Source organism: Sorex araneus, chromosome 3, assembly GCF_027595985.1.
Source record: "Sorex araneus isolate mSorAra2 chromosome 3, mSorAra2.pri, whole genome shotgun sequence".
Lineage (NCBI taxonomy): Eukaryota > Metazoa > Chordata > Mammalia > Eulipotyphla > Soricidae > Sorex > Sorex araneus.
In genome coordinates this window covers 88,161,857-88,184,758 of record NC_073304.1, presented here as the reverse complement: position 1 = coordinate 88,184,758, position 22,902 = coordinate 88,161,857, and the positions used below count along the sequence as shown (strand labels likewise).

At 37.9% G+C, this 22,902-nt stretch overlaps 1 protein-coding gene across 1 annotated transcript in view; it reads left to right on the top strand.

Annotated features, from left to right (window-relative positions):
• UBR1 (ubiquitin protein ligase E3 component n-recognin 1) overlaps positions 1 to 22,902 on the top strand; it is a 154,263-nt gene that overhangs the window by 73,560 nt on the left and 57,801 nt on the right. Inside the window, exons 21-28 of the mRNA XM_004609603.2 lie at positions 4,446 to 4,570; positions 8,747 to 8,799; positions 12,110 to 12,212; positions 13,173 to 13,221; positions 13,609 to 13,763; positions 15,540 to 15,639; positions 16,515 to 16,624; positions 21,103 to 21,189. Of these exons, the coding sequence (XP_004609660.1) occupies positions 4,446 to 4,570; positions 8,747 to 8,799; positions 12,110 to 12,212; positions 13,173 to 13,221; positions 13,609 to 13,763; positions 15,540 to 15,639; positions 16,515 to 16,624; positions 21,103 to 21,189 (782 nt within the window). The remainder of the gene's footprint in view (positions 1 to 4,445; positions 4,571 to 8,746; positions 8,800 to 12,109; positions 12,213 to 13,172; positions 13,222 to 13,608; positions 13,764 to 15,539; positions 15,640 to 16,514; positions 16,625 to 21,102; positions 21,190 to 22,902) is intronic.

Sequence of the window (22,902 nt, the reverse complement as noted above, 5' to 3'; positions counted from 1 at the left end):
CCAGTTTTTTATCCTGGCACCACATGGTCCACTATGCACTACAGGGTATGAATCCAAAATAATAAACAGAAGGGAAAAATAATTGAAAAGCACAACTAGTGCTAGAGATATGGTTCACCAGTAGGGCTACTGGGTTGGACCCCTGGCACTACAAGGACCTCCAAGCCCTGCTAGGTTTGGGCCCTGGATGCAAGGATCTGATACTCTGCATTGCATGGCCTTTGAACATCACTGAAGTAGCTTTAGGCCCAACACTCCAGTAGGTAAATGGTTCCCACTGTAACAGCAATAATAACCAAAAACGCAACTTTAAAAATGCTATGTATAAGAGCCAGAGAGATAGTATAATGGATAGTGTACTTGCTGTGCATGCAGTTAACCTAGGTTTAATCTCCGACACTACATAAGGTCTTACTTTACTGCAGCAGACACTGCTTTGTATTAATAATTCATGTTAAGGATTCTAGCCCTTAGGTGAATCTGAAAACATGAATTTGTTTTACATGTTGCTTATCAGAAGGCTAATTGCTGGACCAGCTGCTTTTCTCAGCCGGAAGTGTGGTAAACCTTCATCAATTATATAAGATTTAAAATTTCCAAGTGCTAGGCTAGAGAAATAGTGTAACAGGCCAGACTGCATGCTTTCCTTATAGGGGATCTAAAGATCCAAGACAGGAGTAGTCCCTGGCACAAGTCCTTGGCACTGGGAGTGGCTTAAAAAATAAATGAATAAATAAATAAAATTTCCAAATGCTTACGCTTTCTATTTAGAGTATTCCAGGAGAGAAAAAAATGGAAAAACTTCAATATATAAAAGATTATTAAGTCCATGATTTACTTTATTAAATTGCAAAACCTTTTTGTGTTTATTCTTGGAATATGATATGAAGAAATATGATTCCTTTTTTTTTTTGCTTTTTTGGGTCACACCCGGCGATGCTCAGGGGTTACTCCTGGGTCTGCACTCAGGAATCACTCCTGGCAGTGCTGGGGGACCATATGGGATGCTGGGAATCGAACCAGGGTTGGCCGCTTGCAAGGCAAACACCCTACCCGCTGTGGTGTCACTCCAGCACCATATATATTTTTTTATTGCTGTGATTACTTTGCTGTTATTTCATTTACCCAAAATTTATTATTTTCTTTATTTTTAGTGTATCACCTTGAGATACTCAGTTACAAAGTTGTTCATGACTGAGTCTCAGTCAGGCAGTACACATCCCTCCCTTCACCAGTTCACATTTACCACAACCAATGTCCCTCTATGGCAGACACTTTTCCTTCTTTCTCTCTTATTTTCCTTTAGGCACTATGATTTGCAATACTGTTACTGAAAGAGTATCACGCATATCACTTTACCTACTTTTACTTCTCAGTTTTTGTCCAGAGTGATCATTTCCATCTATCATAGTCATAGTGGTCCCTTCTTTATCTGTTCCCTTCCCCCTTTGTGGCAGACTTGCTACCATGGACCAGTCCTCTTGTTTATGCTGCCTTTGAATATTATTCACTTACTATGTTTTTTGTTTTCATTTGTATCCCACAAATGAGAGCAATCGTTATATGCTTTTTTCCTTCTAACTCAATTCGCTCAGCATGATATCTCCATGTCCACCCATGTATAAACAAATTTCAAACTTTATTTTTCCTATAGCTATGTAGTATTTCATTGTGTAGGTGTTCCATAATTTTTTTTTTAATTAGTGAATCACCGTGAGGGTACAGTTACAGATTTATATATTTTTGTGCTCATATTTCCCTCATACAAAGTTTGAGAACCCATCTCTTCATCAGTGCCCATTCTCCACCACAAATAAATCCAGCATCCCTCCCACCCACCCCCCAATCCCATCTCCCCCAACCCCACCCTGCCACTGTGGCAGGGTATTCCCTTTTGTTCTCTCTAATTAGTTCCATAATTTCTTATCCACTTATTCATTCTTGGTTATTTGGGTTATTTCCAAATTCTGGCTATTGTGAATAGGGCTGCGATGAAATTAGACGTGCACATGGCTTTTCTGCTGTGTTTTTGGACCACTAGGATATATTCCAATGAGTTTGTTTTTTCTTCAGTGTGATTTGATTTCTAGTTAATACGGTTATGCTCCACACATACACACACATATATATTATACACACACACACACACACACATATGCCTTCTGGAAATACCACTTGTAATTTTTTAAAAAATTGAAAATTACAAAGTACTTAAAAATATGAAAAGAGTTGGTTAGAAATGGTTGAACAAAAGACATTCTTTGGCTTATTTGTAGAAAATTAAGAAAATCTATTAAGTATAATAGACTTACGTTTATAATAATCCTCTTGTAGATATCATAGAAATTTGTACATATGTTACAGTACTAAAAACCAGTGCTGTTGGGGCCAGAGAGATAATACAGTGGATACAGTGGGTAGAACTTGCATATGGCTGACCCAGGTTCAATCCCCGGCATCCCATATGGTCCCTCAAGCACTGCCAGGAGTGATTTCTGAATACAGACCCAAGAGTAACACCTGAGCATCTCGAGTATGGCTCACAAACTTTAAAAAATAAAATTAAAATAAAAACCAGTGCTGTTATAAGACCAGCTACTAATAAACTTCTTGAGGCAATAGGACTAAAGGCTGTTGACCACTCAGGTAGCTATTTTTTTCTACTAGGAAATTTATTGAGATGAAAAATAAATATTTTAGAGACTACTTTTCTGATAAATGTTACTATTTTGTTTTTTGAAAGTATATTTAATAGTATCCTTTATAAAGTATCATGACATGCCCACCAGTTTCACTGGTTATTTCCAATCTTTTTGATATAAGCCATTCTTACTGGTTTAGATGATATCTCATTGTGGTTTTTTTTTTTTTTTTTTTTGCTTTTGCTTTTTGGGTCACGCCTGGAGATTCACGGGGGTTATTCCTGGGTATGCACTCAGAAATTACTCCTGGTGGTGCTCAGGGGACCATATGGCATGCTGGGAATTGAACCTTGGTCGGCCACATGCAAAGCAAATGCCCTACCCGCTACGCTATTACTCCAGCCCCTCATTGTGTTTTTGATTTGCTTTTTCCTGATAATAAGTGATTGACACTTTTCATGTGCCTGCAGACTGAAAATATGTCCTCTTCAGGGAACTGTCTGGTTATGTCCTCTTCCCATTTTTTTTTTTTTGCTTTTTGGGTCACACCCAGCGATGCTCAGGGGTTACTCCTGGCTTTGCACTCAGGAACTACTCCTGGCGGTGCTTGGGGGACCATATGGGATGCCGGGGATCGAACCCGGGTCGGCCGTGTGCAAGGCAAACGCCCTACCCGCTGTGCTATCGCTCCGGCCCCCTCTTCCCATTTTTTAATGGGGTTATTAGATTTTTGTTGTTGAACTTTATGAGTGTTTTATATATCTTGGATATTAGCCTTTTATCTGATATGTGGTATGTAATTATCTCCCACTCAGTAAGATATTTTTTAATTTTAGCCAGTTTCATACACCATTAAAACACTATAGTTTGCTGTTGTATGGTTCAACCTTTGTGTAAAACAGGATGGTGGTTTTTCAGAAAAGTAAAATAGAGCTTCATTTCAAGAAGTGATTTCACTTCTTCGTGTCTATCTCCAAAGGCTTAATTCAAAAGGATATATGCACACCTGTGTTCATTGCAGCACTTAGTTCAATAACCAGAATATGGAAACAATCCAACTGTCTATTGACAGGTGAATGAGTTAAAGGAGTTGAGGGATATGTACATAAATAATGGAATACTTCTGTAGCCATGACAGAAGATGAAATCTTGTATTTCACTGCATTGTGGATGAAACTGGAGTTATGTTAGCAGAAATAAGTCAGAGGGAGAAGGAAAAATACCAGAGGATCTTACTTAGTGATAAAGAAACAGAACAAGAGTTGACAGTATTGAATGATGATAAACCCTTGACCATACATGATTACAAAACTGAGATAAGCAAGGGTGGGCTGGTGATTGGAGGAGATGGAAAAGAATGAGGAGGGAACTGGAGGTAACACAAGGATATTGGTGGAGGGTCTTGGGCACTTTAGTGGTAAGATGTAGTAACAGTATACATCAAAACCATAAATGTTAGCACTATGATAAACCTGTGATAAACCTTATATATGTTAAAAAGTTATAAAACTATAAAAAGAATTCAAGAAAAATAGTTTCATATATGTGATAATTTAAAGTAATTTGTTTCTTAGTTCTTATTTTGATCTTTGTTAAACAAGTAGACATAAAATTGTTGAAATAGATAAATTTTTATGAAAACAGTTTTTCTGTACTGATTACTGCTCGTTCAATGCCATATACCTTGTTTACTGAATAAGACACTATAAATCTAATTGAAGGGTCTTGTTTACCTGTGCTCTCAAGTCATCACATGGTAGAAAGAAATTATTTTTTTACTTTTTATTTTTATTTTTGTGTTAGGAGAACGTTATGTACCTGGAGTGGGGAATGTGACCAAGGAAGAGGTCACAATGAGAGAAATTATTCACTTACTCTGCATTGAACCCATGCCACACAGTGCCATTGCCAAAAATTTACCTGAGAATGTAAGTCCAGTTTTGATTTTTTTTTCCAATTTATTCACCTCTAAAGGAGCTTTTTTCTATTTTACTGGAGTTATTTCAGAGTTTTAAGAACACTTGTTTACCAAATTTTACAGATATAAAACTCACCTATTTTTTAGTGGTATAATTCTGGGCTTTTCTGCATTAGGAAGTATTTTGGAAATATTCAGAATATTTACTTTCTTCTGGGGCTGGAGCGATAGCACAGCGGGTAGGGCATTTGCCTTGCACACAGCTGATCCAGCATCTCATTGGTCCCCCGAGCACTGCCAGGAGTAATTCCTGAGTGCATGAGCCAGGAGTAACTCCTGTGCATTTCTGGGTATGACCCCCAAAAAATAAATCCCAGAATATTTACTTTCTGTTATGAAACCAGGTTTTCTTTCTTAGGATAAAACACTTTGTGCATTTTAAAATTGAATCACAATTTTAAAGAAGTGAGATATAGTTACATGATTGAGTTTCAGTCATACAATGTTCCAACACCCATCCCTTCACCTAACACTCTGCATTTTAAAACATTTTTGAACTTTATTTTCATAAAGTTGATCACAATAATTGACTACATTCAATATTTCAACACCAATTCCACCATTATTTCAAGTTTCCTGCCTCCACTCAAGCCTGCCCTACAGGCAGATGCTAGATAATTTATTTTGTATTGCTTGTTTATGAATAGTATTCGATATCTGTAACAGTTTGTCTCATAGTGATTCAACAAAAAAGAAAAAAATGGAGTAGTACTAGATACAAAAATTTATATAATTGGTGTCCGGAGACATCCCTGCAGCGAGCTGCTCAGGTCTGAGATTTATTTGTGAGTCTCTGGCCTTTAATGCGCTTCAGTGGCACCCAAAAGCAGTTCATGGGTGTGACAGCCAAGGACCCCTTGGGAGATGGGAAGGTACAGCCCAGTCCTAACCCCTTGAGGCCTGGCGTTTTCAGTCACTGGTGCTGCATACTTGGGTTTTTGATTGGATTTATTCTCTTTGCTGGGGGGCCCAGGATGAACCTGTGAAGATCACCCTGAGGGTGTCGGAGATTGTGGCTGCTGGGGTTCATCTGGTGCGGGCGGAAAGAGAGGAAGCCTGCTCTCATTGGAGGTGCCCCAGTGAAATCAGCCTGGCGCATGGTCTGGAGCCTTCCCTGCAGCGAGCTGCTGGGTTGCAAGATTCATTTGTGAACACTCTTACTTTTATAGGCCTGTTTTTCCACTTTGGTTTTCTTAATTCTCTTCACTCTTACTCTTCAATTTTACATTTATATGTTTTTCCTGTTTCATGGAAACTAAAACATATTAGAAAGTAATTTTTTAAGTTTTATTTATAATAGGGAAGACGTGATAATTACCACAATATGATACAAGTGCTAGATAAAATTTAATGCAATTTTTTTTTTTTTTTTTTTTTTTACTTTTTGGGTCACAACCTGCAATGCACAAGGGTTACTCCTGGCTCTGCACTCAGGAATTACTCCCATGCAAGGCAAATGCCCTAACCGATGTGCTGTTGCTCCAACCCCTGAAATATATTTTCAGTGCCAGAGTTGAAAACGGTTCTGTGAGAATAGATAGTAAATAATATTGTGTTAAGTTACTTTAATTTCTTTATTTACATAGGTTAAATCATATGGCACTCAATTATCAAAAGAAGATTCAGATTAGTTAGATAACATTTTAGAGAAAGAAACTCCTTGACTTTTTATTTACTTTCTTCAAAGGTTAAAGGGGCTACCTGAAATATTAGATTTATTTGCATTAGGAGAAATAGATATTAAAACATCCGCTTGAAGATGATTTTAAGATTGTATTAGGAAAAATGCCTGCATGCACAAGAAGTGTCAAATGACTAAGGAAAGACCAGAGGAATATTGCGCTATGATACAAATCAAACTGTAGGGGCAGAAAAGAAGGAAAATAGAAGCCCTTTAACTTGCTGGGTGGTCTGTTTAAAAGCTGATACCACTGGGGCCAAAATGATACAACAGTAAGTAGGGCACTTGCCATGCGTGCAGCCAGCCCAGATTCGTCCCATCCCCGCCCCCTGTTGCATCCCTGCCAGCACCACCAGAAGTGATTCCTGAGTGCAGAGCCAGGAGTAAGCCCTTGGCATTGCCTGGTGTGGCCCAAAATAAAAACAAAAGATCTAATACTATCCCATGCCTTGAAGAATGAGTGAATTCTCATATCTCTATTCTGTGTGATTGGAGGTCTACTGGTGTGGCTCTACAGGCAATACTTGATTATTTTTCAATTTACAGATATTAAAATAGTCCCAAATATTTATTTTATGAAGAATCAGAAAATTAAACTAATTTCCAGAGAAGTAGACTTGGAATAAGTTTTGATTGTTGATCGTTTTTCACCCAAAATTATTTGTCCCTTTTTTTTTTTTTTTTTTTTTTTGCTTTTTGGGTCACACCCGGCGTTGCACAGAGGTTACTCGTGGCTCATGCACTCAGGAATTACTCCTGGCGGTGCTCAGGGGACCATATGGGATGCTGGGAATCGAACCCGGGTTGTCCACGTGCAAGGCAAACTCCCTACCCACTGTGCTATTGTTCCAGCCCCTAGCTATATTCTTTTTTTTTTTTTTTTTTTGCTTTTTTTGGGTCACACTTGGTGATGCTCGGCGGTTACTCCTGGCTCTGCACTCAGGAATCATCTCTGGCGGTGCTCAGGGGACCATATGGGATGCTGGGAATCGAACCCTGGTTGGCAGCATGTAAGGCAAATGCCCTAACCGCTGTGCTATCGCTCCAGCCCCTCTAGCTATATTTTTCTTTTTTTTTTAAGGCATTATTCCCAGTTATTATTACAAATTATTTTCTATCAAGGTAATCCCTTATTTTTTAAAATTTATTTATTTTTAATTAGTGAATCACCGTGAGGTGATTCACGTACAGTTACAGATTTATACATTTTTGTGCTCATGTTTCCCCCATACAAAGTTCGAGAACCTATCCCTTCACCAGTGCCCATTCTCTACCACCACTTCTAGCTATATTCTTAACTGATTCACAAAATGTGAGAATTTATCACATTCACAAGTTTTAAATACCAATTTACCAATATTTTATTATTAATACACTTAAAATCAATATACTTTTATTTTTTCTTAGCAATTGTATTATCTTTGAAATTGTAGATGTTTCATGTTTATTCTCTAATAAACTGTAAAATATAACGCTATTCAAAAATTTTAAAATTTTAATGCTTCCTGAGATAATTTCACACATCACTAGTAATAGACATACTATAGACTGCAAATAATTGCTTTTGTATATACCCAGATTTTTGCTACTATACCCCTAAACACACTTTTTCTTTTAAAAAAAAGAGAGACTAAATTTCTTCATTTTCCAAGTCTATAGGAATCTGTAAACCAAACCTAGTGTCATTATTAGGTTCTTATTCTGGTTTTTAATTACTTCATATTATGTATGAGGACCTGGGTTCAATCCAGACATACCACACACACACATACACACACATTCACACTGACACTCACTCACACAAATAAAATAAAATAAAATAAAATAAATGAACTGCTTCATGTTAGTTATAGTTTCTTGCTCAAGGAAAACTTCAGGCTAATCAGGAAAAAAAAAGTATTAAACTTGTAGAAACCAGAGTATATTTTAGTAAGTGTGCATGTGTGTGTTTATGTATGTGTGCATGTATTTTGCTGTAGATCTCATTTATTTTGTTAAGTATTTAGGGTTTAATATGATATATGCATGTAGCTTAAGTGACAGTAATACTACATAGAGAGAAGCTCTTTTTTCTTTGAACACTTGGTAAAGCTATGTGTGTACACATACGTGGACACGCTACCTTCATGTGAAGGTAAACTTAGATTCTTCTTGAAAAAGCACGTATGTTGTACCTCAGTTAAAAATATTTGGTTTTTGAGGGCCAGGGATGTGGCTCACAGGTAGAACACTGACCTTATGTATGAGATCCTGAGTTCAGTCAGTCCTCAAAAATATGGCTGATTGGTTTTAGATGTAATTATTTTGAAACTAAATTTCTTTGGAAACTTATGTTATTGCTTAAAAAATACTTTGGGAATACTTTTTAAAGTATTTCAATTCATAGTAAAGAAGAAAAAAATCAGTGCATGAACATAAAAATAACAAGTAGTATTGTTTCCACAGGAAAATAATGAAACAGGACTAGAGAATGTTATTAACAAAGTGGCCACATTTAAGTAAGTACTTATTATTTATGCTTCTTTTGAGAGATGGTAAACTAATTCTTAATTCTTAGATTTTGAATACTTTGCAGCAGTGTTAAAGTTCTTGTTTGTACTGCTAAGAACAGGAATAAATTATCGATTAGGAGGGGTAAGAATGAGGGGCACATGGAGTTTATAGTTTATATATTTGTTGAAGAAATTAGTATTTTTGAGTGGTGAGAAATATTTATGATACTAAGTTTAGTAAACAAAGAGATTCTTTTACTATTCTTTTTTAAAAAAATTCCTTCCCCTTTCTATTTTCTTGTTGCAGTGACTAGAAGTCACACACAAACCTGGTTATTGAACTCACATTTTTAGTTGTGGTTCTTGCTAAGGGAAGCTTGTAAGGTTGTGGTACTTGCTTACTCAACCATAGTGAAGAATTTGCATTCCTTTAAATTTTGAAATTGTATTGCAGTCCAGAGATTGATTTTTTTTTTCAAATTTGTTTGGATCATTGTAGTGACCCTCATATACATGTTTGGTAGGGGTCACACACCTCCTGGCTGTGATGTTTGCACTTCTCTTTAGTCTGTAACTCAGTGAAGTCTGTAACTCAGATCCCTTTGTGTTGATCATACACACCTGGCTATCATATACCAGAAATCACTTGTGATACCTGAGATAGCAGACAGCAGAGCTGTCAGGACTATGCCTAGTACATGTGGGAAGCTAGGGATTTGAAATCATGACCAATATGTTCTAAGCCACTATGCTATTCCTTTGAGCCAAAGACTTGTTTTTTTAATCACCTCTCTCCTCTTAATTTCAAGCCATAACTTAGTTTTGCTATGTTTTCTCTTATGTACTTATACTTATTTAAGCACACTTATGTAATGTTAGAATCTTTGATTTGTTGAGATACAGTAAAATGGAGGCGGGTGGGGTGGATCCAGGAAGATGACTTGAACTTGCAGACCTTTAAATCACTGTCCCTCAAGCATCATTAGTTAGCCCCTGAGCACCACCATGTCAAAAGCAATAAAGGAAATAATATTTTAAGTGGGTTAATTTCTTTTTGTTTTGTTTGAGGGCCATGCCCAGTGATGCTCAAAGTCTTACTCCTGGCTCTGCACTCCGGGATCACTTCTTGCAGGGCTTGGGAACCATATGGGGTGCTGGGAATTAAACCTAGGTCAGCCATATGTAAGACAAGTGCCCTAGCTGCTGTTTAAGTGGGTTAATTCTTAAAATTAAAAAATTCATATTGGCAGTAAATTTCTACTTTATCTAATATTGCTGATATTGTAGTCATACAATTGCTGGTTTCATATTATATTAAAATGAGAATATAGCCATTTTTATACTCTAATAATGTTACATGAAATATTTTACTTACAAATATGTGTGGGATCCTGAGTTTGATCTCTGACACTACAAAAAGTGAGAAATAAAAATAATGATAACTTGACAGAGGGGCTTGAGAAAACTCACATGGGTGGATTACGTGTGTTCTTTGTATGAGGTTCCAAGTTTGAATCCTGCATTCTGAGGTCCCTCAGAGTTAACTGGCTCCTACTATTGTTGGGAATAATCTCTAGATCTCAGAGCAATACTGGGGAACCGGGGCTGGAGCAATAGCACAGTGGTTAGGGCGTTTGCCTTGCATGCGGCCGACCCGAGTTCGATTCCAAGCATCCCATATGGTCCCCCGAGCACCACCAGGAGTAATTCCTGAGTGTAGAGCCAGGAGTAACCCCTGTGCATAGTCAGGTGTGACCCAAAAAGAAAAAAAAATACCGGGGAACCCTGCTTCTCTTCCTCATCCTGTTGTTCATTGATTTCCTCGAGTGGGCACCAGTAACATCTCCATTGTGAGACTTGTTACTGTTTTTGGCATATCAGATACACCACGGGTAGCTTGCCAGGCTCTGCCCTCAATAAAAGGAAAAAAGAAAAGAATTTGGCAGAGGATCTAGGTGATAGATCAGTGCCCTGACTGAGATCTGAGACCAACACAAGGTATGAGACCACAAATGTTGTGACACTGCGTCCTGGGATCCCCAGTTTCATGACAAAGTATATGGTCTCCTGTATACTGTACTGTAACCATGTGTGTGTGTATGTGAAAGCACAACATCTAATATGTGCACCACAGCAAAATATATGAGCACTACAACCAGTGTGTGTGTGACCACTGGTCAGTGCAACAACAAAGGAAAGGAGAAAAAGTAAAGAAATTTTTAACAAATTTGAGAAAAAGACAAAATATTGTTAGAAATAAATAGAAATTAAGTGCAAGAGATTATATGTTTGTTTGGGTTTTGATGCTTTAAAAAATAGTGCTGTATAGAGATTTAATACTGTGTATGCTTGTGTGAATTTTGATAAAGACATCATTTCCTGTCATCACTGCAGGTTTGAACTTAGATGATGCTTTGTAATATGGTTGTGCAGGCAACTTTTATACTAAGGTTAAAACAAATGTTAGTGGGGTGGGGAGATTAGTTACAGCAGATAATTTACTTGCCTTACATGTCATGACTCTGGTGTGATCCCCTGCACCACATATACTAGGAGTAAGACATGAGTAAACCAGGAGTGACCCAACCTCTCCCCTTTTATGTCTTATTTATTTTAAAATTTATCTTTATTGTTTGAGGTACTGTTATTTAAAATACGGTTAATGGAACTGGAGTGATAGCATAGCACATAAGGCACTTGCCTTCCATGCAGCCAACCTGAGTTCAATTCCTGGCTTCCCATATGGTCCCCCAAGACCATCAGGAGTGATTCTTTTTTTTTTTTCTTTTTTGGGTCACACTCGGCGATGCACAGGGGTTACTCCTGGCTCTGCACTCAGGAATTACTCCTGGCGATGCTCCGGGGACCATATGTGATGCTGGGGATCAGGAATCGAACCCGGGTTGACCGTTTGCAAGGCAAACAGCTTACCTGCTGTGCTCCAGCCCCAGGAGTGATTCTTGAATGCAGAGCCAGAGTAATTGTTAAGCATTGTTTGGTGTGGCCCTAAAATGAAAAACCAAACAAACAAATACAATTAATACTAGTTTCATGTGTACATAATTCGGATACCACACCTATTTCTCTCCCCTTCAAGTTCAACTCCCACCACATCTCACAAACTTAGTTCTATGGATTAATTATGTTGTGTTGCCATTGGCCCTTTATTGCTATTGCTGTGAATTTAGTAAAGTAAATGATAAATGATTGTTTTCTTACTGCAGATTTTAACTTAGATTTACTTTTAGGCTCTTCTTGTTTTGTACTTCAGTAGCACCATAGTTCATCTTACAATTTTTTTTTTAAATCTTCTTAGGAAACCAGGTGTATCAGGTCATGGCGTTTATGAACTTAAAGATGAATCACTGAAAGATTTCAACATGTATTTTTATCATTACTCTAAAACACAGCATAGCAAGGTAGGAAAAGATATTCTCTTTTAATAAATAAGCCTAAAACGCTCTTTATACTTTCTGATTCCACAGGAGGTGGAGTTAGTTTCCCTTAGGTTTATATTCTCATTACCAAAGGTTATTAACCATTCCAAGAAATTAAATTTGAATCAGTAGTATTATTTACGGGGCTGGAGTGATAGCACAGCAGTTGGGCATTCTCCTTTCACACGGTTCGATTCCTCTGCCCCTCTCGGAGAGCCCGGCAAGCTACTGAGAGTATGGAGCCCGCACAGCAGAGCCTAGCAAGCTACCCGTGCGTATTTGATATGCCAAAAACAGTAACAATAAGTCTTTCAATGAGAGACGTTACTGGTGCCCGCTTGAACAAATCGATGAGCAACGGGATGACAGTGGATGACAGTATTATTTAAAAGTATAGAGGCAATTTTAAAATATTTCTGATTAAACCAAAAATTATCTTTTTCTAAGTTAAAGATGACTCATTTACTTGATGGCTTCTTTTAATAATGTACTTTTTTTTTTTTTTTTTTTTGCTTTTTGGGTCACACCTGGCGATGCACAGGGGTTACTCCTGGCTCTGCACTCAGGAATTACCCCTGGCCGTGCTCAGGGGACCATATGGGATGCTGGGATTTGAACCCGGGTCGGCCGCGTGCAAGGCAAACGCCCTACCCGCTGTGCTATCTCTCCAGCCCCAATAATGTACTTTTAATAAAGGTGGATTTTTATCTTTTGCAAAAGATGTATAACATTCATATAATAAAATTTCATATGCAAGCTTAGGCTAGTTGTTGCTTAGAATTAATATACATTCTAGGGCATACCTCAGTAGTATGTGTATAAGGACCTCAGTTTGAAAGAAACATATGTTCTAGATTTTACTTTCTGCTTCAAAGTATTCCATTTGTTTCATGCGTGATAATGAATGTATTTTAAAATAGAGTTTTAAAATTTTATATATAGGCCGAACATATGCAGAAGAAAAAGAGAAAACAAGAAAACAAAGATGAAGGTAAAAAGTGAGATTCTCAATTGACTCTATTTTCTGTGGTTTGGTCATAGCAAAACATAGCATTTTATTTTTGTTCTTGTGTTTTGAAATGGAGAATATAAAAATTAAATAAATCCTTTATTTCTTCTTACTGTATTAAGATATGACCTAATTCAGTAGTGGTAGAATTTTAATATTACATAGCAAATTGAGTTTATTTGGGGTGACTGACAGTGACCTATTTCTCTTGACATTTATGTTTTTAATTGCTGAAATTAGGTATTTTGTTACACCTAATACATAGATTACACACATAATCTACATGTTGTCTTTTGGTATTTAGCATGTAATGATAACGCAAATTAAAATGTATGTGTCTCTTTTACCTTCCTTCCCCACCCATTGTAGCATTACCACCACCACCACCTCCTGAATTCTGCCTTGCATTTAGCAAAGTGATTAACCTTCTCAATTGTGATATCATGATGTACATTCTCAGGACAATATTTGAACGGGCAATAGATGCAGATTCTAATTTGTGGACTGAAGGGATGCTCCAAATGGTTTGTATTCCTGATACATTTTCAATACTTTAAGCTTTAGAATTCTGGCGAAGATCCCTAATCTTACTTTTCTCAGCTAGAACAGCACAATCAGAATACCTGAGACCATCAGATGATTAAAAATAGTTTGAAGATGGTACAGATTTCCTTGGTGTCACTTCCTCATAATTTTGGCATCTTGGGAACTATATTCAATATATATGCATATATACACTTTTTTTCATTTTTAAAGTTCTGCTCCATACCAGAGAGACATTATAGGTGTTAAGACCATTTTCTTTCATGTAGCCAATCTCAATCCCATCCCCACCAATATGTATGATCTTCCAAGAACTGTCAAGAGTGAGCCCTAAGTATAGAGTTAGAAGTAGCTTGTGAGCACCACTTGATAATTAGCTTCTTAAGTGGAAGCAGCTATATTTTTTGTGTTATTGTTATAAATTACTTAACCATGCCATCTTTAGTAGCTATAACTGAATATAATTTAGCTCCTACCTAAGTAACTTTTCTTTTTTGTCTTTTATTGGCTTATAGGTTCTAAAATCCTATTATTCTATATACATATATTACAACCTTTATTATAACTAATTAATACATGCCATAAATCTTTCAAACCTTAGATATAGTTGAAACAAAAAGTTAATTTTTCTTCATACAATGCCTGTTGAAAGTTTTATATATGGGACCAGAGAGATAGTACAGTGTGGCTGAACTGGGTTTAATCCCCAGCATTCTATATGGACTCCCAAGCACAGCCAGGAGTAATTCTTGAGTGCAGAGCCAGGAGTTATCTCTGAACACTGCTGGGAGTGAAAATAATAATAATAATAATAATAATAATAGCAGTAGTAAACATAAACATTTGTATCTTCTGGTAATCATTCCACATTAGCACACTCCTGATCGCTGCATTTCATGATCGCTGCAAATATCCAGACTACATTTAACCAGTCTCCTATTAGTAGACTTTCAGGTTGTTTTTGTGTAACAAACAACATATACAAATACTTGTGCATACTTAAATAAGCATATCTATTATGCTAATTCTGGCTGATATGTCTAAATTTTATGCATTGTTGATAGATGTTCTCAGATTGGCCTCTCAAAATGTTGCACTGAAGTTACTCATTGCTAGTGTGGTGAAAAGTTTCGCTTATCAACACCTTTACTTGCTCTGTATTATGTTAAACCCTAAAATTTTTGCTGTTCTAATACTCTAAATCTAAGGATGAGTTTATTCTTGTCATGTTTCTTCAAATAAATATATAATATTTTACATTTTTGTATATTTCTGGATACTGCTTATTTCCTTACTTATTTTTATTTTAATATTGATTTTGGACCATACCTAGCAGTGCTCAGGACTCCTGGTGGGACTTGGGATAGTACAGGGTACCAGGGATCAAACCCAGGTCAGTTGCTTACAAGGCATGGTGTACTGTCACTCCAGCCCAAGCTATTTATTTATAACCTTTATCACCCCCCCCTTTTTCTTTTAACTTAATAGAGTGCTCATTGGGGCTGGAGTGGTAGCACAGCACATAGGGTGTTTGCCTTGTGCGTGGCAACCCGGGGTCAGTTCCCAGCATCCTATATGGTCCCCTGAGCACCACCAGGAGTAATTCCTGAGTGCAGATCCAGGAGTAACTCCTGTGCATCGCTGGTGTAACCCAAAAAGAAAAAAAAATGGAGTGCTCATTTTAACATCGTCATTTGAATTATACTTACCAGAAGAAGCATGATTTTAAAAAATTTTCTCATATTTTCCTCCTTTAGGCATTTCATATTCTTGCATTGGGCTTACTGGAAGAAAAGCAACAGCTTCAAAAAGTTCCTGAAGAGGAAGTGACTTTTGACTTTTACCATAAGGCTTCAAGTATGTTTTAGTGTTATTTTCAACAGTTTCAGCTAATTAATACATAATTAAAAGTTTAGATCTTTAATTAAAAGTTTAGAGTTTGTTCTGCCAGTCCTTAAAACACAGAAAACTCTGAAATTGTCTTTTCCTGGCATCTTCAGAAATTAACAAATATTTTAAACAATATGAATGATATTTTTAATTCTCTACTGCAATCTTACTAATGCATATTTCTGCCATGAGGCTGCATACATCATTGGCTTCTTGCTTTCATACTTCAACATTACAGATATATGCTATTGCGTCATACATAGCATTCACACTATCCATCTATGGAAGAAAATTGATCATTTTCCCTGAATTTAAAATAATAACAGAAGTCAGAGCAAATGAGATTATGCTTATTTTGTATTGTTTTCAACCTGGAAGAACAGAATAGTCTTTAGATTTGACTTTTATTAAACGCTACCTAATTAAAATAGGATTTAAAAGTGCATCTCAGAGACATTTAGTATAAGAATCATAAGAAAAAGGCATCTCATTTTCCATTTATACACTATATTTTTTACATTCTCTGAGGACATCATAAACCTATTTCATTTGTGGATATAACCTCTCTCATTTCCATATTTTGGGAGCTTTGATTCTTATTAAATATTCTCTTAGACAGTGGAAGAAAGACAAGAAACAGACCATCCAGGTAACTTTGACCTAGCAGAAGAACGGAAGATATAGGAGAAAGATGCAAAGTTAGATTATTTTATTAAAATTAATTGTAGTTAAATAATTCATTATCTAATTTTGTTGCCAAAAGTAAATAACTTATAAATTATGGTTGTACCTATTATGAAGATATATTTGTTTATAATATATAATATTTGTGTCTTGTAAAGGATTGGGAAGTTCAGCCACAAATGCTCAGAACATACAAATGCTTTTAGAAAAACTCAAAGGAATTCCCCAGTTAGAAGGACAGAAGGACATGATAGTATGGATACTCCAGGTAATTATAATCTTGGTTTACATGTGTATGAGACCTAGGGTATAGCTGCTCAGTGCTAGAGCATGAATTTTACATGTGTGAGAGACAACCTCATTCCCCAGTCCCAGGAAAAATAAAAATGTAGTAGTGTTTTTCCTCTAAATAAAACAATTGTTTTCTCTAATTATAAAGTCATTTTACTGATTTTTATGATTTTTGATATTTTAAATGTTTTTTTTACATTATATTCCCTATTTTAATGAAGGTTTTAAAAAACAAATGATGGGAGCCAGAGAGATAGTTCATTGGGTTGGACATTTTTCTTGCACACCACCAATCCAGGTTCGATCTCTGGCACATACCTTGAGCCCTGCCAGGAATGATCTTTGAAGAAACATTGGTGTGGCCTAAATTGTCCTCCCAAAAAAGTAAAAATAAAAATAAGTGCTTATTCATGTGTCGTTTTTCAGTTAAGGTATACTGAATGCCCTTGTGTACCATGCTCCTATCTAGTCTCTAAACAAGATGAAAGATGTGCTTGCTCTCTTGAAGCAGGCACTCTAGTTGGTGTTTAGACAACAGACAAGAAAAGACAAGGGTAATTGAGTAGATGAGTGAAGGGTAACTTTAGAAAGATAATCACAAAAGGTATCTCTTAGGAGGTCATATTGGACCTGAATTATTTAGAGCTAGTGTTACAAGAGTTTGGTAAAGTACTTCAGAAAGAAGGAACAGCATTACAAAAAGTCAAAGGTGATCCAGGAAGAAGGCCAATGGACTATTATAACATGGCAGAGAGAGAAAGGTGAGCAACAGGGTCAGGGGACAACCAGGGGCCACATTATATAAGACTTCACTTGTGAGTATAAAATGACTTTTGTGTATTGGAGCTATAGTACAGCGGGTAGGGCTCTTACTTTTCAGGCAATTGACCCAGGTTCCATCCCCAGTATTCCATATGGTCCCCTGAGCACTGTTAGATGTGACCCTCCAAAAAGGTTTTTGTTTGATTTGGGGGCCACATGCAGCAGTGACCAGGTTTTATATCTGGTTCTGCACATAGGGTCTCTCCTGGAGGGGCTCTGGAGACCATATGGAGTGGTAGCAATCAAACCTGGGTGCAAGGTATGGGAGGTTGGCCACATGCAAGGCAGGTGCCCTACCTGCTGTACTATTTCTCCAACCCCAAAAATGTAATTTTATTTTTTTTAAGATAGTGGGAAACTGTTGAAGGATCTAATAATCTGGTCTCTTTATTTAGGGAGGGGAGGTATCTCCTAAACAAGGTTCAGTGGGCTCAGGGGCCACTCTCTGTATATTGGCTGGATGATTTAGTGTTAGGGTCCAACGATGATCCTGCTGTGCTGGAATTGCTCTCCTGGGGTCATGTTGATCTCAGACTACAGTGCTCAGGCCAGATTAGTCTTTCCTATCCCTAGCAGGGTCTAGTCTCGTTGTTTGTCATCCGTTGCTCATCAATTTGTTCGAGCGGGCACCAGTAACGTCTCTCATTGAGAGACTTATTGTTACTGTTTTTGTCATATCCAATACGCACGGGTAGCTTGCCAGGCTCTGCCGCACATGGGCTCGATACTCTCCGTAGCTTGCTGGGCTCTCCGTGAGGGGCGGAGGAATCGAATTCAGGTCGGCCGAGTGGTAGAAGGCGAACGCCCAACTGCTGTGCTATCACTCCCTTTAGTTTATATCTGGTTCTGACAGCATTTGTCCATGATCAAGCTCTTAACTTATAGTTAAGAATCGTGGCTCTTTGGCGTGGCCCATATCGATGCCAGGGTAGCTCAGGGCTTGCCCTGGGTCCCTTCAGTCCCTCGTCGGGACCCTGCTTTTGGGGTACTGGGAACTACGGACAACTGAGGCTTAAGTCGAGAAAGCAGATGCCTGGGAGTGAATAATATTCAAAGTCAATTAAATCCCAAGATATAAAGCATACTATTAAATGTCTTCCTTTGTCCATAAAGGACATTGCTTTAAACTAAACTAAAGACATAAGTAGAGGAGAAAGACAATATTTCACTCATACATATAAAATCATAGATTTCTGAGGAATCTGACCTTACAAGTTAACAGAGTCTGATTAGGGGGAAAAGGTAATAAACCGGTTGGGGAAGAGAGCATAGAGAGGAGTTTACAGATAAACGCAGTGGAATGGAAGTGCCTCAGGAGCGCTGTGATAAACCTAAGCTTCCTGTGGCAAGGGGAATAGGACATACTAATGTTGTCTTAAAATGTTTAGAGATTATTACTAGATAATCCTAAATTCTTTGTGGCAAGGGAGAAAGGACAAGCCAATGATATCCTACAACACCTGGCAGTGCTCAGGGACTACTTCTGGCTTTACACTCATGAATCATTCCCAGCGGTGCTTAGGGGACCATAAGGGATGCTAGACTTGAACCTGGGTTGGCTGTGTGCAAGGCAAATGCCCTACCCGCAGTACTATCTCTCGGGCCCCTGGGTCTTTTTTTTTCCCCTTTGTAGTTTGGGCCACACCCAGTGGGGCTCAGGGGACCAAATGTACCAGGGGTCAGAGCCTGCAAGCGCCTTTACCCCTGTACTATCTCTCTGGTCCTCAACTATACTTTGGTGGTAAAATCCTATAGAACTTGCTGATGGTCAAGTTGATGGAGAGGAATGAAGAAAATCAAGGAGTCAAAGATGAGTTGACTTGAGCTGTTAGGTGGATACCAGTGCTATTTGCGTGGTTACCAATACCTTTAGAGAAGAGTGAATAGTGGATTGGGAAAGAAACTAGTAATATTACTTCAGTGGAAAAATCCTCCTAGTGGAAACATGAAGCAAAGGTTATAGAGCTTCTCCTCATTGTATTTAAATATTCTGATTTTCATGCAATTTGCTGCAACATGTTTGGAGCTGAAATAGAATCATGTTGAGTGAAGTATGCCAGAAGAAGAAAGACAAACACAGGATGATCTCACTTATCTATGGTATATAAAATACTGGATAAGGAAATGTACTGGAGTAAAAAGGGGCTGCCTGCCTGAATCACCTTGGACCCCAGTGTTTAGAGAGGAGAAAGACAGAGAAGGAAAGAAATCTAGGGGGGTGGGGTGGGCATAGATAATGGGAAACACTGGAGAACAGATCTTCAGTTATACTGATGGTATGAGTGAGTGTGTAGCTGTATATCCAAAACACAGATTCAACAAAGCTGAAAACATGAGATCTAAGCTGTAACCACTGAAACTTTGTAATGTGCCTGTCAAGTTGACAGACAGGGATAGGGTCGGGGTTGGGATAAAGAGGGAATATGGGAACACTGGTGGAGGGAAATTGACACTGGTGGTGGATTGGTATTAAAGTTATTATATACCTAAAATTCAAATATCAACAACTTTGTAAATCATAGTTCTTTAATTTAAAAAAGAAAAGGGGGGGCTGGAGCGATAGCATAGCGGGGAGGGCGTTTGCCTTGCACTCGGCCAACCCGGGTTCAAATCCCAGCATCCCACATGGTCCCCTGAGCACTGCCAGGAGTAATTCCTGAATGCAGAGCCAGGAGTAACCCCTGTGCATCGCCAGGTGTGACCCAAAAAAAGAAAGAAAGAAAAGGACATATATTTGAAAATTTTAAAATTAAAATAGACATTCTAGTTTTATCATTTTTAACTAGAATATAAATTGTTTTGACAATTAGTAGTTATTTTTCTATTTATTTATATTATATTAATTAATATTTACATATTAAATATATATATAAATTAGCATGGTGTGCCATATTCTATAAGCCAAAAACAGTAACGATAGGTCTCATTCTCCTGACCCTGAAAGAGTCTCCATTGGGAAAGACGAGTAAGGAGAGGCTGCTAAAATCTCAGGGCTGAGTGTAATAGGGACGTTACTGGTGCCCACTCAAGTAAATTGACAAACAACGGGATGACAATGATACAGTGATATTAATTAATATTAATATTGTATTTATATTAATATTTATTTTAATATTTATTTGACAAATTGGTTATTTTTCTTATTCCTTAAGTGTATTTTTGTCTATGTTTTTTTTTTTTTCTTTTTGGGTCACAACCCAGCGATGCTCAGGGGTTACTCCTGGCTTTACACTCAGGAATTACTCCTGGCGGTACTTGGGGGACCATATGGGATGCCGGGGATCGAACCCGGGTCGGCTGCGTGCAAGGCAAACGCCCTACCTGCTGTGCTATCGCTCCGGCCCCTATGTTTTGTTTTTTGTTTTTGGTAGTGCTCATTGCTTATTCCTAGCTCTGAGTTCAGGGATCACTCCTGGTAAGGTTGGGGGGACCATATAGAGTGCCAGGGATCGAACCCAGGTCAGCCTTGTGCAAGGCAAATGCTTTAATTGCTGTGCTGTCTTTCTGGCCCCAGATATTTCACATGTTTAAGCCAAAGATATCTGGAGACAGAATGACAAAATGAAATTAGTGAATATTTCTGTTCCTGGTCAGTCTAACCAAATCTTTTAATATTTCATTTATTTTTCACAGATGTTTGACACAGTGAAGCGATTAAGAGAAAAATCATGTTTATTTGTAGCAACTTCATCAGGATTAGAATCTACCAAGAATGATGAGGTATAATAGTGCTGACATAGATTTACTTCTGCTTTTGCTGTGTCTGATAGTTTGTCTTTTCAAGTTCAAGGGCTCTTTTTATTTCTTCATTAATTTCCTCTTTGATCCAGTAATTATTTAACAGCATGTTGTGCCATTTGCAAATGTTAAAGCATTTTTAAAAAATTTCTTTTCTGTTACCTCTTTTTTTTTAGGGTTTTTTTAAAATTTTTATTAGTGGAGTACAGTTACAAACTTATGAACTTTCATGTTTGTGTTTAGTTTACATCCCTCCACCAGTGCCCATTTTCCTCCACCAGTTATCCCAGTTACCCTCCCATCACCCCATCCCAACCCCCACCACCCCATTCTGCCTCTGCTGCAGGGCATTCCCTTTTGTTCTCTCTCCTGTTGGATGTTGTAGTTTGCTACTGCAAACTACAATATTGAGGTATTGAATTGTCATTATGTTCGGTTTATAGTCTACTTTTGGTACGCAGCTTTCAACCCGAGTGGGTCCTCCCAACATTCTCTACTAGGTGTTCCTCTCTGTCTGTGCTGCCTTTTCCTCCAGCTTGTGAGGCCAGTTTTCAAGCTGTGGGGCAGACCTCCTGGTTCTTATCTCTACTACTCTTGGGTGTTAGTGTCCCATTCTGCTACTTTATAATCCACATATAAGTGCAGTCTTTCTATGTTTGTCTCTTTCTTTCTGACTCATTTCACTCAACATGATACTTTCCATGTTGACCCACTTATATGCAAATTTTATGACTTTGTCTTTTCTAACAGCTGCATAGTATTCCATTGTGTAGATGTACTGAAGTTTCTTTAACCAGTCATCTGTTTTTTTCCAGATTTTGTCTATTGTAAACAGTGCTGCAATGAACATACAAATGCAGATGTCATTTCTACTATACCTTTTTGCCTCTCTGGGATATTTTCCCAGGAGTGGTATTTCTGGGTCAAATGGGAGCTCAATTTCTAATTTTTTGAGAATTGTCCATATTGTTTCCCAAAGGGCTGAACCAGTCGGCAGTCCCACTGTTACCTCTTATTGATGTTGTGTGCCTTGACTTTGAGATCACCAATTCAATTTTTTACTTATTCCTTTCTCCTGCTGAATCCTGCTACTATATTCTTTGGCTTTGTCAATTCTGTTAAGCTCTTATTTTTTTTCATCAATGTTTCTTTGAGTTTATTGATACCTTTTAGGTTGATTTCCTCGATTCCGTGATCACTGAGTGTATTGTTGCATTGACATCATCCTCAGTATTAAGAGTTCTGATCCTGAGCTGTCTCCATGTATTGATGTGCCCTAATTCCTTTGTTTTGCTTTTTTCCTCATTATTCCTGTTTTGCTTTTTTCCTCATTTTCCTCATTATATCCTCAAATAGTGATAAGCAAGGCCCACCTCTAGAATGTTTGCTTCCTAGAGTGCCTTTGGGATGACAACTCCCAGTTGCTTTCTCAGTGTTGGCTGCTCTGGCAGGCCTGGGGAACACTTGTACCCTGTTTGTGCTGTGTACTGTCAGCTCCTAGTCTCTTTCTGACATGGTGTATACAGGCACAAAATGAAACTTTTTGGAGCCTTTTGCTAGGTGTCCTGACTTAGGTTGGAGAAGTGCCCACTTTGAGGGAACTACCTTTGATGCTGAGCTGACCTGTTGGATTGTCTGGCAGCTAGAACCTTAAGGGTGGAGCCTGTTAGAGTGGAGCTGAGATTTATGAGCTTG